General features: G+C 40.7%; 5 protein-coding genes across 5 annotated transcripts; 4 read left to right on the top strand and 1 right to left on the bottom strand.

The window, feature by feature from the left end:
- The first annotated feature begins 3652 nt into the window (after nucleotides 1-3652).
- On the top strand, nucleotides 3653-4918 carry LOC113031095 (claudin-4-like). The gene has a single exon (XM_026182980.1). The coding sequence runs from the start codon at nucleotides 3916-3918 to the stop codon at nucleotides 4561-4563; it is 648 nt and encodes a 215-aa protein (XP_026038765.1). The 5' UTR covers nucleotides 3653-3915; the 3' UTR covers nucleotides 4564-4918.
- Nucleotides 4919-6901: 1983 nt separating this feature from the next.
- On the top strand, nucleotides 6902-7745 carry LOC113031168 (claudin-4-like). The gene has a single exon (XM_026183107.1). It carries the CDS (start codon nucleotides 7043-7045, stop codon nucleotides 7679-7681), a length of 639 nt encoding a protein of 212 aa, XP_026038892.1. The 5' UTR covers nucleotides 6902-7042; the 3' UTR covers nucleotides 7682-7745.
- Nucleotides 7746-9059: 1314 nt separating this feature from the next.
- cldn29 (claudin 29) lies at nucleotides 9060-10442 on the bottom strand. Its single transcript, XM_026182961.1, has 2 exons — nucleotides 10304-10442; nucleotides 9060-10068 (listed from the first exon to the last, which is right to left on the bottom strand). The coding sequence occupies exon 2, from the start codon at nucleotides 9871-9873 to the stop codon at nucleotides 9241-9243; it is 633 nt and encodes a 210-aa protein (XP_026038746.1). The 5' UTR covers nucleotides 9874-10068; nucleotides 10304-10442; the 3' UTR covers nucleotides 9060-9240.
- A 498-nt stretch (nucleotides 10443-10940) lies between these two features.
- LOC113031080 (claudin-like protein ZF-A89) lies at nucleotides 10941-11780 on the top strand. Its single transcript, XM_026182962.1, has one exon. It carries the CDS (start codon nucleotides 11016-11018, stop codon nucleotides 11646-11648), a length of 633 nt encoding a protein of 210 aa, XP_026038747.1. The 5' UTR covers nucleotides 10941-11015; the 3' UTR covers nucleotides 11649-11780.
- A 314-nt stretch (nucleotides 11781-12094) lies between these two features.
- On the top strand, nucleotides 12095-14842 carry LOC113031187 (claudin-like protein ZF-A89). The gene is made up of 2 exons (XM_026183144.1): nucleotides 12095-12156; nucleotides 13527-14842. Exon 2 carries the CDS (start codon nucleotides 13755-13757, stop codon nucleotides 14319-14321), a length of 567 nt encoding a protein of 188 aa, XP_026038929.1. The 5' UTR covers nucleotides 12095-12156; nucleotides 13527-13754; the 3' UTR covers nucleotides 14322-14842.
- The last annotated feature ends 3501 nt before the right edge of the window (nucleotides 14843-18343 follow it).

Raw genomic sequence — 18343 nt, 5'->3', positions numbered from 1 at the left:
GTGTTAGTGATATCAGAGATAGAGCTAGCTAGGCCAGTAAGACTAGTTGTACCTGCAACTGGCGGCCGGTTAACCATGTTAGCTATCGTGGTCACCGGAACAGGTTGCGTAGGACTATCACCCATGCCACTTGAGGGGTGAGCTGGTTGCAGAGTTTGTGTAAGTGTCTGTGTAACAGGTGAATCTGCGTACACACTATCATCACATACTTGTCGATTTTCAATCACATCATCAATGAAGTCCTTTAACATTAACAAGTCCACCATCCCACCATCTTCTGCCTCAAGCAGTGGCTTACTGTACATGAAAGAACTGATGTGGTCAAAGCAGCCCTCCTGGTCTGTTGCGTCGAGCTCTGGCTGACCCGGGTCCGCTGGACCCACCTTCTTAGCGATCTTGTAGAGTTCTCCCATTGACAGGGTGAGTAGGCTTCTCCTAATGTCCCACACTAGGCTCTTCCTCCCTCCCTCGGCCATGGCTGCAACTCCTTGCTGTCCCTCTCAATGGGCCACTCAGCACGACGATGGATCAGTCTCGGCTCCAACTCTCAGCTCGCTCAGCCAGCATCAGCTCGCGTCCTGGTCCCAGATGTCATTTATGGATCAGCCCCGACCACAAGGTGGCGCCGATCCCGGACGAGCCCCCAAGATTTGTTACGGGTCCCAAAGATGAAGACCACGATGACAATATGTTACCTGTAAAAGCAGGTGAAGAGCGGAGTAAGGAAGACACGATGCGTCTCTGCTTTCCTCCAGAACGTGTCTGAGTCTGATTTATTTCACACAAATAAATGCTATAAAACACTAAACATGAGCTTTCAATATACTGTTCAGCTGGTTCCTCATTCACATCAATTACCTTTACTTATTTCACAACATCAGTGAAATATACTCTTTTAACTGGTTCAGTTTCTTAAGTTCACACTTCTTTCCATAACAACTACATTCTTTTATCATATCAATAAACACATCACATTGTCTTCTGCAGTGTCTTACTGGCTAAACAGTTATATTCAATAACAGCATTGGTAAATACATTACATTTGTTCCCTCCAGTAATTTACTGGCAAAATCACTATTTAGTGCATCATGAAACACAGCTTGTTTAATTAACCCGTGAATGCCTCTGTTAGCTACACAGAGTTGCTCAGAGTGCTTGTGTTACACTAGCTAATCTACTCAGTCACTTTCAACATAACTATTAACATTCACATCTCACAGAACTGATTCGATTGGAGCATTACAACACGTTTGCACCGAGCATAGGAGCGCACTGACTCTGCTTCACGAGCGCTCCACCTAACGAGCGGGCTCGCGGTGCGGTCGCACGGGACACTCCTCGGGTTTTCTCCCGCGTTTACATGTAATTAACTCGGGCGGACCGCCTTAACTCTCTCATTCACGTTAACGTGGGTAACCATGGTAACAATAAACAACATTTTCGGTGCGAGCACCATTTACCGACCTGTAAAAGCAGGTGAAGAGCGGAGTAAGGAAGACACGATGCGTCTCTGCTTTCCTCCAGAACGTGTCTGAGGAAGCAGCGGAAGGTGGGTTCCACTTACTGCACCCCCAAACCCCGGAGCAAGCACCAAAGTTCCGCCCTCACTGCTTTCTAACATAAAATGAATCCCTATTACATGGATTTTCTATCCTCTTAAAGAACTGAAAATAAATACATATAGCAATGAAAAATGTCCCGTTACATGAGTGTTTTACACAAAATAACATTAATGTGGTCATTCCCTCACAGGGGTGCCACAGTAGCATTGCCTCTTCTTTTAACAGCAGTGTGTAAACATCTGGAAATAAGGTAAGCACCTGCTGAACTTTTTGGGAGAGCACAGTGTTCCCATCTCTGTCTGATGTAGGACTAACAGTTCATTCATTCTGGGTCTTCTTTTCATTTCGTAATGCTCCACATATTTTTAACTGGTAAAAAGTCTGGACTGCAGGCAGGTCAGTTCAAAACTCTTCTACTATGAAGCCATTTTGCTGTAATAGATGCAATATGCGTTTTAGAATTGTCTTTGTTAAATATGCAAGGCCTTTTCTGAAAAAGATGCCACCTGAAAGCTACTATATCCAAAGGCACTGCCATACCTTCAGAGATGCTGGCTTTTACACTGAGAGCTGTTGACAAGCTGGATGACCCTTTTTTCCTTTTGACATGTTCCCCATGTTCTATAGAGAATAAAACAGGAGTTTGGGAGATTTGCAAATCACATTATCTGTTTTATTGACATTTTAGACAGTGTCCAAACATGTTCAGAAATAAGATTGTATATTATTTTTTCTTTCTCCAGGAACAGTTTGAGAAAACAGAAGTGACAGGACAACAGGTGTGTCTTGTGAAGTGTTTATGGAAGCATAGGTTGATTAGATATCACACATCACACACAAGAATGTTATAGGATAATATGAGTTTGTCAGTATTGAGCTACTGGGAGAGGCAACAATCTCACAATCTGTAAAGCAAACAGAGTGGAAGAGTGACATCTGGAGCTGGTTCATCTCCTGTTTTCCTTCATGCTGACTGTAAGTGACACCCTACACTACGTGCACTTCTTTGAAAAAACCCCACACACCAGTAATTCATGAATTTGGTGAAGAGTAAGTGCTTGAAAGATTTACACTACTTCGCTTACATGTTATTTCTGCTAATTTTTCATTCGAGGTCAAACACAAATGTAGAGCAAACAGTTAGGTGTACTTTGTTCTTTTCATTTCAATTTATGATTTAATTATTTTACTGTTCTTAATTTACTTAATTTACTTTATCTGAACCTTTGTATTTTACACTGGATGCAGTTATCTAATAAAATAGGTCAGGGATTCCCGAAGCGTGGGCTGGGGCCCCTGGTGGGCTGCGAAGGTACTGCAGGTGGGCCATATAGTAGTAAGAGAAATTCTGTTTAAATTTACTCTCAAGTATGTACAAGTAGATATTTATATAAATATATTATTTTATATAAAAAGCAAATTAAAACTGGTAATAGGAGGTGGGCAGTTTGTGATATTACTTGTTACTCCGACTTGCATATGACTGGATAGTATTTTATAAAAAACTGTTTGTGTTATTTATGATTTCTTAAAAAACTAATTATAAGGAAATATATCACTCTCTCGTTGGGACTTTGGGAAAAGCAGATGAAGATAATTTCCTGTCAAAGATTATTAATACTCATATGAGATTAAAACTGATCATTATTGTTTTTAGGGACATAGTCAAAGCCTAATCAAGCAAATGATTGTACTCTTAACTACACTTTTAATATTAAAATCAATTAAAGTATTCGAATTAACTTTAAGTGAAAGAATAATATTCCCCTCAGTCCTGAGCTGTGTCCATCCCCCTCAACCTCTTGACATGCTGTAAAGTGAAAGATACAGTTCTTCCAGAGAGTCTTTTGCAAGGCCATTTATGTGCATTTACTTGAGAGAGAACTCCAGCGGGATGCCATCCATTATCAGCGCAGGTGTAACACAACAAAAACACTGAGCACATGACCATTTTTGGTTAGTCGGAAGTTTTGGTCAGAGGTGTTGTCATTTCAGACTGACTGAGTCACCAGACATTCAGGACATCACTCCACCCACCTGCTCACCGGCTCACCTGTTCAGGTGAAACTTTACATTTAGGGAGTGGACCCGAAGAGCAGGTGCTGATGACGGTTCGCTGTTTCTCCATTGCCCCTCCTCCATCAGGCATTTGTACCTGCTCCACTCCTCACCCATTCAGCAGACTTGTCTGACTGGCAGAAAACTCGACTTCATCGCAAGGAAGAAACAAATATTCAACAGCCTGTATCACTCCACAGTGAGAACGTCGATACGCACTCAGAGCTTTATCAGCAACCTCTGAAAAGAGAAAGGACTTTAATTTGAAGCAGCTTGAAGAACAAATCTGACCAAAATGGTGTCTGCTGGCTTCCAAATGCTGGGTGCAGCCTTGGGGATCATTGGCTGGATTGGAGTCATCGTTGTGTGCGCTGTTCCCATGTGGAGGGTCACTGCTTTTATTGGCAGCAACATTGTCACCTCACAGGTCATCTGGGAAGGTATCTGGATGAGCTGTGTGGTCCAGAGCACAGGCCAGATGCAATGCAAGGTCTACGACTCCATGCTCGCCCTCACCGGAGACCTCCAGGGTGCTCGGGCCCTGACTATCATTTCCATTGTGGTAGGCGTCATGGCTATTCTGCTCGCTGTAGCTGGAGGAAGATGCACCAACTGTGTGGAGGATCAACAGCAAAAAGATAAAGTGGCTGTCGCAGCTGGGGTTATGTTCATCATCGCTGCGGTCCTCTGCCTTGTCCCTGTCTGCTGGACAGCCAACACTATTATCCAGGAGTTCTACAGCCCTCTTCTGAATGCGGCCCAGAAGAGAGAGATGGGTGCCTCGCTGTATATCGGATGGGGTGCTTCTGCTTTGATGCTTATCGGAGGGGGATTACTCTGTGCCAGCTGCCCCAAAAAAGAAAAAGAACCCTACAATGCAAGGTACACAGCTGCCACTAGGTCTGATGCCTCAGCACCAATATCTGGGAAAGGCTACGTCTGAAATATTTACTGGGACAGATGCACCAGAGTTTATGGGTTGTGTGTGTTGGTAATTCAGGTTACTTGATGAAACGTGACTCCTCATGAGAGTGTTGGAGTGTTTTGAGATGATGTTAACACCAAGAAAGGAACCACACCCAAGTCTACATAGTCTACAGCTGTGTGTGTGTGTTTGTGTCAAAAGTACTATGTTGTGTAAGTGCTAACAAGTCTAGTATATCCATATGCTTATGTATCTTTTTAAAATGTTCACTTTTGCTCCTGTGCTTGTAGATTGTTTTTCAGAACTATGTATACAAAATTCTCAATGCACCACTTCTACTGTAAATAAATATTTTTACTGTTTACAAATCTGAGAATATGTGTTACTGTTTTTTTGTTTCCACTCAATGTTTGTGTTCAACAGGATTCATTCAGTGGTCACCCACAATCACATTTAAAGGAAATTCTAACATTAAAAACAGTGTATTTACAGTATCCATACTCTTTTTATTGTGCGTTTGACACATTTTTAATGTATATTAATTGTAACATACATGTTCATTATGTAACACGGCATAATCAAAACAAGGATGCTTAAAAAACAAACGTCACAGTATGTGAGAAGCAACCATTCTCCGACTTTCTGGTTGAACAGGTTTGGGTGTGGCAAGCATAATACTGGCTGGAAACCGGCCTGTCTGGTTAAACTGTGAACCTACAACAAAGGTATTTGGACTTTGAATGTAGTCACAGAACCAAGTTTTATTTGTTAGGGGAGTAAATATTTTAAAAAGAAACAAAGTCTTGTAGTAAGCAAACATTTCTGGAGTGTAAAACAATCCACGGTTCTTATATAGCGCTTTTCTACTCTATCTGAGCACTCAAAGCACTTTACACAACTAATTCATTCAGCCAATCACATTTTGTAAGTGTTTACTACATAACATTCATAGATATTCACACTCCGATGGATGTATCTTGCCCAAGGATATTTGGCATGCAGACTAGAGGAGCCTGGGACTGAACCACCAGCCATCTGGTTAGTAGCTGACCTGCTCTACCACCTGAGCTACAGTCAGCTCTTAATTTATGTCTGTGAAGGTCTGTGAAGGTTTTCAGTCATCCAGGTCATCGTAGTCTAAGGAGCTTGGAAAGAAAAGCGTCTGGAGTTGCTTGAAGACATAGAAGAGCCACCTCCACAGGACAAGACTCGGCGGTCCATCTGCATCTAAAGGACAAAGGTCACTACTTAGATGATGCCAATGTTCACATTCTGGACAGAGAAAACAGATGGTTTGAAAGAGGAGTGAAAGAAGCCATCATTGTTCATTGTGAGTGACCATCTTTGAACAGAGGCGGGGGTTTACGACACCAACTCTCTGCCATCTATAATCCAGTTTTGAGATCCCTTCCCAGATGCCTTAACGCCCACTCACATCCTGGGCCATCTGACCACAGGAAATCACATGAAAGGGTGGGGCCAGGTTTCACAATTAGCTCACCTGAAACCTTGGCTGATTGTTTCAAGGTGATTCAAAGTGCTTTACAAAGACATTAGAAACAAAAACAAATAAAAAGCATGATTTCAAATTGATTAAAACAAGCAAACAAACAAACAAACTAATTAACAAATAAACAAACAATACAGTATATAAAATCAAAACAGATAAAATCAGAACAGTAGATAAAATCAGTAGTTAAATGTAAGTTTTGAAATTTAAGCTTAAAAGTGTGGATTTGGTGCTTTATTCAAATGCAGCTGAGAACAGGTGAGTCTTCAACCTGGATTTAAATAAACTGAGTGTTTCAGCTGATCTGAGGCTTTCTGGGAGTTTGTTCCAGATATATGGAGCATAAAAGCTGAATGCAGCTTCTCCGTGTCTGGTTCTGACTCTGGGAACTGATAAAAGACCGGATCCAGATGACCTGAGGGATCTGGAAGGTTCATACTGGGTCAGAGGTAGAGGATCATCAGAGGCTCCATTGTCCCTCTTTGGAGGGACACACCCACAGGGCCACCATTTGACCCCAGAACTGAAGAAGCTTCTCGTACGAGTTTGTTTTTGCTCAGAGACTGACCTTACCTTTGTGTGCATGCACGTTTGTAGGTGTGTGTGTAGAGAGAGTGTGCGTGTTTGTGTGAGGACACCTGAGGATCTGATAGCACTGTTGTTCCCACTGTTGAAGTCTTGAACGACTGAATAAAGCTTGTTTGTGTGAGGACAATGAAGGAAGCTAGAGAATAAGGTCTGTGGATATCAGGTCTCCAGTTTCCCGCTTTGTCTGAGGACACAGAAACTCCACCCTGAAACACAGCAGCAAGCATCTATCTTCTCACAGCTAGGCACAGGAACATTAGACCACAGCAAATCCATCATCAGGCAGGTGTATCTGCAGCACATACAAGACTGGAGTGTGGTTCAATTTTCTGTGGTGCCAACTTTTTCTTTTTCTTATTTCTTGAATTTTGCGTAGAAATCTGTTACAGCAGCATTTTCATGGCTTCTCAGGGCCTCCAGATCTTGGGTGTTTTACTGGCCTTCTTTGGTTGGCTGGGCGCCATTATCACCTGCGGTTTGCCCATGTGGAGAGTCACCGCTTTCGTGGGGGCGAATATCGTCACAGCCCAGGTGATCTGGGAAGGCTTGTGGATGAGCTGTGTGGTCCAGAGCACGGGGCAAATGCAGTGTAAGATGTACGACTCCATGCTGGCTCTGCCTCAGGACCTGCAGACTGCCAGGGCCATGGTGATCATCTCTGTGATTGTTGGGATATTCGGCATCCTCATGGCTGTGATCGGAGGAAAATGCACCAACTGCATGGAGGATGACGTGGCCAAAGCTAAAACCTGCATCGTGGCTGGAGTGATATTCATAATAACTGCCTTGCTGATCTTGATTCCTGTATCGTGGTCAGCTCATGCAGTAATCAGCGACTTTTATAACCCCCTATTGGTTGAGGCTCAAAGAAGGGAGCTTGGATCTTCACTTTACATAGGCTGGTGCTCTGCTGCGGTGCTGCTGATGGGAGGTGGTCTTCTCTGCAGCAGCTGTCCCCCAAAAGTTGGTGGCAGACCCTACATACCTGCCAAATTCACACCTGTAAGAAGCATATCTTCAAATGTTGACTATGTGTGAGTGTCTCAGCTACAATGCTAATAAAAAGGCACAGCAGTGTACTCGAACAATTCTGAAGGCTGAAGGCATTAAAAAAAACAGATCACATTTTACTACATTTAATAGGTTTCATACATGTCTTGATCATATCTTGATTCTTTTTTTAAGTATATTTTAGGTTACTGAATGAATGTCAATGCTATTTTTAGATGAAATGTGTATTTTTCACAAATAAATGTTTTGCATGAATACCACCAAGTTTGTCATATATATCTTGTAAGTTGCATGTGAAGAGAAATGGACTTGATTGTATGCAGAATTTTTTAAAGCTCCCACTAATAATGGACAATGAGCCTTCAATTGCCAGGAAATTTGAACCTTTTGAAGTGGGAGTGTTTATCTGAACCTTATTGAACCTTGTGACAAATGAAAAAAGAAACCCAACTTGCATATAATGTCTAAGTTGTATTGTTCACAGTTTAGCTCAAAAACATGAGTGACTTAGGGTTTGAAAAAAAAAGATCCCACTGATGACGTCGAGGTCTGTAAAACTTGTGCATCAAATGTGACACACTTGGTGTTACAGGGTTTAAGTACCAAAAAGACAAAGCTTTGTTCATGCAGCTCCTCCTTCTTTCCTGGAACTCAGAGTACAGACACATTGTAACCCAAACTGGAACTATAAGCTACTTCTTAGTAACCTCTAATGACAAAGCGTTCAAGAATTCAAGGGAGTAGACTCTTAGGAAGTTGGCCGTGTAGTAAAGACAGGAATTTACAGTTCCTGTCTTCAGTAAAATGGACAGTCTGTTGTTCAGATTCGTGTTACTAAGGGAACCCCTTTTCACCTCTAAAGAATGGATATTTACACTTTGCCCAGTAAGAGGACATCTGCCAAGTCTTGGAAAGACGATATATCCTGAACCACCTGAATGGGTTTTTTTTTTTGTTCCCTGATTCTCAGTTGAAACCAGTGAGGACAACACAAACACATCACTGTGATTTATAAACACTGTTCCTGGACCAGTTTTGGCCTCTTGGGAGATAGCAAGAGGATAAAGTAAAAGTAGCAATACCATCAAATTTAAAAACAGCCCCCCCCCCTAAAAAAAAAAAAAGTTTGGCAAAGTGGTGTATACATTCAAAAGTAAAAGCAATGCAGAATTTATCTTAACTTTAATATTTTTGGGAAATTAAGTATTATCACGAGTTGTGTTTGAAAACCAAGTCTGAATTATAAAAACAACTACCAGAGGGGTCGATCTGCTGATGGTGGTGGGGAATCAGATCCCAAAACATCTTGGTGAATTAAGCAGAATAACTACAATTAAAAAATTTCATGTGACAATAAACAGTTTATTGGTTAAAAATCACTTAAAGAACTTTAATATAGGAGTTAGAAAAAAAAAAAAAAACCCAGCACACCAATCCTGCAGTAATCTAACATCACACACACTTTGACAGACAAAAGGCCATAGTGTTAGTCACACCTGCACTATGCATACACTGATAAGAAACAGGTTTGTACTCTTTGTGAAAGAGGTCATGCTCATCCACTTCTCATGTAATGCAATATAATCTTAGACAAATTCCTTCCCGGGTGTTGTTGATTTAGGTGCCGAGTACTTCGCACCACTGTAGCGGTTGTCTCCTGCTGGGCACTGACAACAGAGAAGTGAACCACCAATCAGTAGTAACCCTGCTGCACCCCAGCCCACATACAAACAGGCACCCAGCTCTCTCCTCTGAGCATCTGGAACCATGGGGTTGTAAAAGTCCTTTATGATGGTATTAGCAGGCAGCGATACAGTCACAAGACACAGAGCCCCACTCAGGATGAAGAAAAAGCCTGCAGAGATAGCAACTCTGGCTTTTGCCATTTTGTCCCCAACACAGGTGGTGCATTTACCTCCAACCACAGAAAGCAGCAGGCCAAACAAAGAAAACAGGATGGAGATGACAATCATGGCTCGAGCTGCCTGGAGGTCTGGAGGCAGGGCCAACAGGGAATCGTAGACCTTGCACTGCATCTGGCCGGTGCTTTGCACCACACAACTCATCCAGAGTCCTTCCCAGATGGTTTGAGCCACCACAATGTTATTTCCAATGAAAGCAGATACCTTCCACAAGGGCAGCATGCAGATCAGTATGTTTCCAATCCATCCAAGCACAGCCAGCCCAACACCCAGAATCTGCAACCCTAAAGAAGGCATAACAGCTTTTCCCCCCCTTTTTTAGACGAGTCAGTTCTTTGCAGGGTTTCCAAATAAGAGTCCACTCTCAGCAGAAGTTTTATATGACCTACAAATCCCCCCAGAATACAGCCCTCCTCTGGGTGGGCTCTGGCTCCACTGCATCAATCACGCTCCATTTGATTTCAGAGGTTTTCTTGACAACAAAGAGGCCCACTTGTCCCCAAACAGAGCCCAGAGAAAGAAAAGAAGCTTTAACAGTGCAAATCAAGGGGGAATTCTTTTTAATTAATTTTAAATATATGGAATGATGCACAAACCCAACCACATCATGTTAGGTTTAATAAAAAAAAAAAAAAAATTCAAATGTCTGAGCAGCGACTCTAAAGAAGGGTAAACATTTTTATTGCCTCTGGAGAAAGAAAGTAAGAAAACTATTAAAACCCATTACCTGATAAGATAGGCTCATTAAAAGAGAAACCAACCATACCAAGGAGGATCACAGGTTGAGAAACAACCAACGTGGTGCATGTCTAATTTAATACTGTTTGTTTCTTTTGTTTTTTCCCCCCAAGCCAATGCCTCACACCTAATTACCACAGGTGGACTCACTCAGCTTGATTGCTGCACTGGTAAAAGAAAATGAAATCAGATGTAAAACCAAAAGCAATCATTATGATCTCATATTGTTACACGAGATACTAAAGTCAATATTAAAATGCAATCTTTAAAATCACTCTTCTTCTCATTGTTATGTTCTTGGTAAAACTGCTACTTTTGTCTGAGTGAAATCATAGCCTCACAAAAAACACCCACAAAAAATTATGAAAAAGACATTGATTTACGTGGAAGATTTTTATTCTAAACATTCTTTTCATTTCAGTTTTCACAGCACTTTTGCAAACATTCATCCATTTTCTTATTGGCTTATCATAAGAAAATGGGTTGGAGGGGATCTGGGACATATGCCAGCTATCACTGGGCAGGAGGTCAGTCCTAATGACCACAGGTGTTTTCACTTTGAACACTTCTGAATAACCAATCAGGAGAAACCACGAGCCTCCCATGTGGATATAAAAGCTGCAGTTGAGGCAGTCATGTTGTCTTGTTGTGTTTCCAGTTGATTCTTTCTCACAGCTCTCTGTTGCGCCAGAAGAGACAGTATGGCAGCTGCAGAACTTCAGATCTTGGGCATCATTTTGGCAGTGATTGGCTTTTCTGGAGACATAATTACATGTGCTTTGCCATTGTGGAAGGTGTCTGCTTTCATTGGAAACAACATTGTGACAGCACAAGTTTTCTGGGAGGGTCTCTGGATGAACTGTGTAATGCAGAGCACTGGCCAGATGCAGTGCAAGGTCTACGATTCCATGCTCGCTCTTCCTCAAGACCTGCAGGCAGCCCGTGCTCTGGTTGTGATCTCCATCTTGGTCACCCTAATGGGACTCCTGCTTGCCATCGCAGGCGGAAAGTGCACCAACTGCATTGAAGAGGAGACTGCCAAGAGTAAGGTGGCCATTGCTGCGGGGGTGGTGTTCATTGTTGGTGGCATCCTGTGCCTCATCCCTGTATCCTGGTCTGCTAATGAGGTCATCAGGAACTTCTACAACCCAATCATGTCTGACGGACAGAGGAGAGAGCTTGGAGCATCGCTGTTCATTGGCTGGGCTTCATCTGGACTCCTGATCATTGGAGGTGCACTCCTTTGTTGTCAGTGCAAGCAGCCTAAAGATGGTGGCTACTCTGTCAAATACTCTGCTCCACGCACTGCAACAGGTGGTGGAGCATATGTTTAAATGTCTGCAAGAGGTTGGAACGGCTGTAGACTGTCACCCTCAAGTGAAATGGACTAGGCTGTTTTTATGGACTAAATATTTAGGTGCTTTTACTTTGCTTTTGATTTAATAAAACTCTATTCACTAACTTGACTATGGTTGTGCTTTTTTTATTTTTTATTTTTTTTTTATTTTTTTTTAAATTAAAATTTAAACTTGGCTCTAGTGGAGGGTTTCAATGAGTAAAAGGCTGCTTTTGTAGACCGCACTTTCTAGCAAACATGGTAGACTTTACACTCCAGCTCACAACTAAAACTCTAACTCTAGGAATTTAGAAGGCAGCTAACCGTGTGCAAATTGTCTTGCAGAATTTAAACTAAAAGGCAACAAATGCCAAACCAGAATCAGCAAAAATGCGCTATAAATTCATGAGGTGCACTTGAATTGATATCGTATTTGAAGGGGGGGGGGGGGGGGCAGTAGTACAAAATAAGCTAAAAATCTATCTGGCCCGTCTGACATACAACTGGTATGTTTGATGCTGGAGTGTTTGGTCTGCTTTTAATTGCTGGTTGCTAGGTAACATGTCATGTAATGAAGGCTTTGTGGCTATCCGATTGTTCAGTCTGACGTCACTAGCAGTGTCTGGGTCTAAACTCGCTGCAGGTCCATATATCAAACGATTACTGAGAGTTGAGAAACTGTCTAAAGTCTTTGATCTTTAAAATGATCAGTGTTCTGCTCTACCAGGTGTAACAATTGAGTTTAACATCCAGGCATCCATGAAAACGGAATTTATAACATTTAACTGAGTTGAAGTTAGCAGGGAGTTAGCTCGCTAGCTTCTATCTAAATACAATATAGCATGTCCTGACTGCGGGGTTTTGGAAACAAATTAAAACGTACAGCTCTGCTATCACTTCCAGCATAAATGAAGACAGAAAACTAAACAGCAGTGACGTTTGTAGGGTTACTGAAGTTTGGCTAGCTGGTATATAATGATGTGCTACGTGACCGCTAGCGACACAGCTATGTTAGCATAATATAAACAAGCTTTTTTTCCACTCGATAAAAGTTAACGTGAGTGTTCTCAGTGGTCAGGAACAAATGTAATTGCATGGCAGGATGCTGTAAAAGGACCAAACTTCAGCCAGGAGAACAACTGAGATAATCCATCCACAATACGAGGTTAGTCATTCATATACTGCTGCATGGGCTGGACTGTAGTTACATCCTAAGGTTTTAAAAACTGAGCTTAAATAAATGATTAGTGGTAATAAAAGCCGAGGGAGGTCAACAGTGATCACTGACTGTTTTAGGAGCTTTTTGAGATCAAATAGAAGAAAATACAAAACATTAAACATGTTAACAACACAAAAGCCATATTAAACACAGACTACTTTAGGCCCGGAAGTAGGATTCGTCGCGTCATCACTGAACAACCGGATAGGTTCGAATATTGTGCTTTGGGACTTTATGTGATTGGTGCATAAAGTCCTAAATTGACAATTTTACCTTGTTATGTGGTTACTAGGCGACATCCTATCTGATATAGATTTAAAAAAATTTTCAGGGGCCTGTGATGTGTCTGTCTGCCAGTTTTGCTTGCTGACTTGATTTTGTAGAAAGAGGTCATGAGCTAACATAGGCTTTGTTTATTTAGTAAGATTAAAACATTTAAGTGCCAAGAAATATTCAGAAAAATGCATCAGTAATTTGATACTGGTCTAGTTTTTCATGCATTCTGGTAATATGTGAAAGTACTTTAAAATACAAGAAGTATACATCATGAACTCTGCAGTCTCTATATTGCTGGTTTAAATGAGCAATCTGTTTATTCTTTGCAATGACAAAGCAAGTTTTTATACACAATTGCTTCTGTTAATGGCCTTCTACTAGTTTTTCAGGTCAAGCAGGAATCAAGACAAACAGGAAACTTGCCACAGAACACCGTCCCCTCCCTGTTGCCTTTCTCATACCTGAAACAAAACAACAAAGCAAAACCCAACCAGCAGCATTTACAGACAACTGAAAGCTGGAAGTAAAAATGATCTTAAACTCAACTGGAGGTTGATTTTGATGTCTTTTTTTTTTTTACTTTAAATATAGACTTTATTTTCTGAAAACATGAAGACTCAGCTCGTTGGTGTGTGTTTGGCAATCCTCGGTTTTCTTGGCACCATCCTCATCTGCGCACTGCCCATGTGGAAGGTGTCGGCATTTATACAGTCAAACATCATCACTGCTCAGGTGTTTTGGGAAGGCTTATGGATGAACTGTGTGTTCCAGAGCACGGGTCAGTCACAATGCAAAAACTATGACTCGGTTTTGGCTTTACCACAAGAGCTGCAAGCCTCCAGGGCTCTAATCTGCGTGTCTATTGCTGTCAGCGTGGTGGCCATCGGGCTCACAGTGGTTGGAGCTCGATGCACTTCTTTCTTTGATTATGACCAACTGACCAAATCCAATGCCGGCATTGCAGGAGGTGTGGTGTTTATCATAGCAGGGATCGTGTGTATTATTCCTGTCACCTGGTCGGCTTACAGCATCATCACAGGGTTTTATAATCCTGTGGCCACAACAGGAAGCCAAGGAGAGCTGGGAGCTTCTATATATTTGGGATGGGTATCTGGAGCACTCCTTGTCATTGGAGGAATTACTTTGTGCACCACCTACAGATGCTGTAGAGGATGAGAGAACATGCTGTAGAACATCCAATACATGCTGCAGTTAACAGTTCACAAGACAATGTGTGCACTCTCAAAGACTTTTTTGTTTTGGGCTTTGAACTTCTATTTTCATCACTTTTGTCAACCTGTAATTGCACAATATTGAAATTTTACAACAAATCATAATGAAATGTGACACATTAATATAGTAAATTGCATGTATAATTATGTATTTTAATATTTTTAAAGAGCTACAAGGAAAATGAAGTCTGTTTGAGCTGCTCTTGGATTGTATGTATGTTGCATATGATAATACAAAATGTTTACTGAAAAAATCTCCGATATGCTGTGTAGAGCACATGTTTTAAAAATTTTAATGAATAGTATTTGTTTAAGGCTCATAATCTTTTGCAATATTTGTATTACTGCATGTGTGAAAAAGTCTTTTTATACTTTTATACTTTCAGTGAATTTCAGTGATAGTTTTAGTGGAAGTTAGACAAAATGAAGTAAACCAGTCAGCTACAGAAAAATAAGCTATTACCGTTTATTAAAAAATTTGGTAAAAATAGGTATGAATTCAGTGGTAGACTTTATAACATTTTTAAACTATGTGTTCTCCATTGTTTGTGCATGTTGTACTCTGTAAATGAAATGTTTTTGATGGTCACTGTAGTGGCTACATTAACTTCTTAAAGCTCTCTTTTTTTCTTATATTTAAAATAACCACAATACAGAAGGATAAGTGACTGTTTTTATTCATTGGTTTGTTAGCAATAACAATGGTAAACCCAGCGTGTAGCTCCGCCATCTGCTTATTTATTTTCCACATGAACCTTTCACAATAAAGCTGAAGCTCCTGTTGAGATTTTTCAAAATAAACTGAAATGATGACAAAATGCATTATTCTCAAACATTAAATTTCAGAATATGAAGATGAAACATTCACCGTACCAATTCTTCTTTTATGTTGCTCTATGTAGTAGATATACTGGTGCAGTTCTGTTGTTGAAACTAGAATGTATCCCATGATGTTCATGCTCAAAGCTAGTTGGCCTGAAACTTGCAAATATTGACGATATGAATATGAATATGAATAAAACGTTTTTACTTTGGCTTCAGTTAAACATGCTGCAATAAGTTGTCTGATCTGATTTTTATTTCCAAAGACCCCCTGCTTGATGGTTAGTCAGTTAAATTGCAATAGTAAAAGGTCTCATTTTGTGTAACAACTTATAAAAAAAAATTGGGAGTGAGTTGGGCTTCTGTTTCTTGTCTGTGGACTCTGCGGCACATAAAGGGGCTGGGAAGCCAACCTAGCAATGAGTGGTCAACCTAACCAGACCAAATACTACACAACACCAAATCCACATTTTAAATCTGGTATGTTTTCTGTTCACTACATAGAGCAGATATTCACTGAATACATATCAAGAAATTCTATATGTAAGAGGTTGACTTTGCATTGCATCTCGCTCATACAAATTGTACCCTACAAGCCTACTCAACCCCTCCTACCTGTCACCATCACAAAGCATTACTGATGTTTCAAAGAGGAGGGGTGGTCAGTGTGAGATTTTTTTTAATTTAGGAAAGAAGGAGAAATCAAGAGCTTACTCAAAGAGAATCGCTGGGTTTCTGTCAATTGGCTTGGTGCTCTGAGGGCTCTGAGTGCTCTGAGGGCAGTCCATACCCTCCACCCTCCTAGCTCTTCTACTCCAAAAGGTGGAGTATATTATGTGACATGCATGAACTTGACAACTTTGCAGTCACAACACTTGATCCCACAAAAGATTTCTCACATGTTTTGCATGTGGCAGTTCACATGCAAAACACTCTGAAAACATCCAAAAGCCACAGCACCAGCCCCCCACTTCAGCCTGCCGCCAGTCCTGCTGACCCATTTAAAAATTATAGCTCTGAAGCAATGAACCACATGAAGCAGAAAGTGCAATTAGGGATGTGCGACATGACCAAAATCTCATCTCATATGAGACATTTATCGTCCTTACATTTTCTGTAAATTGTGTGAATCTCGGGCAACTCGTGAAGTGTTTCAGCTGGGTGTCATTTACCTGGAGTGTTTTGAGCCGCCATTTTCTTTGTGAGTATAACACGGTTTGCCTTCTGTTTGGAGCTACCTGGTTCTGCCTCATCTTCACTGGCCATGCCGGTATTCTCTGTGCCTGCATCCACGTGGTAACTGTAAGCGCCATTTATAGTTACTTCATGTTTTTATTTGAAGAATTGGTACGGTGAATGTTTCATCTTTGATTTTTATAATAATTTACTGAAGAAAACATTAAAAAGTGCACATTGGGTAATCTTTCAAGATGTAGAATATGAAAAGTCTCATTTTTTGCTTACATTTTGATGCAAGCTTCTCCTTCTAGCCACGATTCCTTTTATTTGAAAAGAATTTTAATATAGTCATTTGTTAACACTTGCCATTGTATCTTATGGGTGTGAAATGTGGAAAAACTAATGGTGTTTACATGTTGTCATATTAATGAAGCAACGTTAGTTTCTTTAGTTTTCCAAAATCTTGTGGTATGGATGGAAAAGTTTCTCAGGATCAAATTTATCACTCTACCCTTGATGTATTCTGCATGTACACAATATTTAGATGCACCACCCACAGATGCTAAACAAGAAGAGAAATCAGTACTGGAACAGACAGTGTTATCCACCAAATACAAAACAGTGCTGTAGTTGTCAGAGTACAATAATGTGTTCACTGATAGAATTCAGTTGTTTCAGACATTGATTGAAGCTGTACGTTAATTATGTATTATTATCTTGAACTTCACATCATATGAAAAATGCGGCAAATAGAGCTGTAAAGTAAATGGCTTTAGCATCTAGACCACAAATCATCAGTTCTGCAATAATATTGTCATGATGCAAGTGTATCTGGTATTATTCTGCTTGAATCCTGTGGTTTACTGTGACCGCCCATGTGGGTGGAGCTCTGGGTGTTCACCTGTTTCTATCACCTGTAATCCATCAACAGCACTCAGCAGCTGACTCATAAGGCCAGCGCCGTCCTGTCAGTTTGTCAATGACCTCACAGCCTCCTTGCGGCTTGCGGGAGTGTTTTGTTGTTCCTTGCTTTGCATGTACCCTCATTTTCTTTGGTTGTTAGTTTTCCTGCATCTGATTAACCTCACCTATGTTTAATCTCATAAACAGTGGCTGCACCTGGTAAGAATCTCCAAACCTGCTTGCAAACCCCTTCTTGGAAATGCCACTACTCACGGGACTCGCCTCCCGTGAGTAGTGGAATCCTGGATTCTTGGAATCACCAGGTTGAAACCTCACCTTTTACCAGTGTTGGGCAAGTTACTTTGAAAAAGAAATTAGAGTTACTAGTTACTTCTGGAAAAAAGTAACTGAGTTAGTAACCTAGTTACAAGATTCTAAAAGTAATTAATTACTTGAAAAGTAACTATTGCGTTACTTTAAGAAAAATGTTTAACCCTCTGGGGTCCAGGGTATAAATCACCATTTTTGAGTACTTTTGATTTGATCTCTACATATTCCCTGTAAAAACTATTTACTTTGCCTTGTTTGGTATCATTCTTTTCAGCACAACCTCACGTGTCTGAATTTACAGTTATATTTTAATTTTGACATACTGTATTAACAAAATGTATGTTTTTTGTCTGAATTTAGATCAAATCTGAGTAGAAAAATCTATATTTCTTTACTGTAACAACCACAAACATGTTTATTGAATCATGTTTCATAATTTTAAATGCAAATATAAATTGTCAATTTTAAGATTGTATGCATAAGTTTTGCAAACAACGTTATTTGCAGCCATTTACTTTTTGCCCTTTTGTTAAAAAAACAAAACAATTTCAAACTGTTTACAGAACAATCAGGTGTTCTGCATTCAATAAGATGCCACACAAATTATTTGATGACATCAGTCATCTGCAACACAGCTCTGCACCTAACCACCTCTGCTTCAGTGCCTCGACGTCTGAGACCCTTGCTACATCCCCTCATTGTCTTTTGTACGTATTTCCTGTGCACAATAAA

This window comes from Astatotilapia calliptera, chromosome 10 (genome assembly GCF_900246225.1).
Source record: "Astatotilapia calliptera chromosome 10, fAstCal1.2, whole genome shotgun sequence".
Taxonomy (NCBI): Eukaryota; Metazoa; Chordata; class Actinopteri; order Cichliformes; family Cichlidae; genus Astatotilapia; species Astatotilapia calliptera.
This window is presented reverse-complemented; position numbering and strand designations above follow the sequence as displayed.

What these genes read in the sequence shown, in the direction of transcription:
- LOC113031095 (XM_026182980.1), top strand. Translation starts at nt 3,916, where the DNA reads ATGGTGTCTGCTGGCTTCCAAATGCTGGGTGCAGCCTTGGGGATCATT.
- LOC113031168 (XM_026183107.1), top strand. Translation starts at nt 7,043, where the DNA reads ATGGCTTCTCAGGGCCTCCAGATCTTGGGTGTTTTACTGGCCTTCTTT.
- cldn29 (XM_026182961.1), bottom strand. Translation starts at nt 9,873, where the DNA reads ATGCCTTCTTTAGGGTTGCAGATTCTGGGTGTTGGGCTGGCTGTGCTT.
- LOC113031080 (XM_026182962.1), top strand. Translation starts at nt 11,016, where the DNA reads ATGGCAGCTGCAGAACTTCAGATCTTGGGCATCATTTTGGCAGTGATT.
- LOC113031187 (XM_026183144.1), top strand. Translation starts at nt 13,755, where the DNA reads ATGAAGACTCAGCTCGTTGGTGTGTGTTTGGCAATCCTCGGTTTTCTT.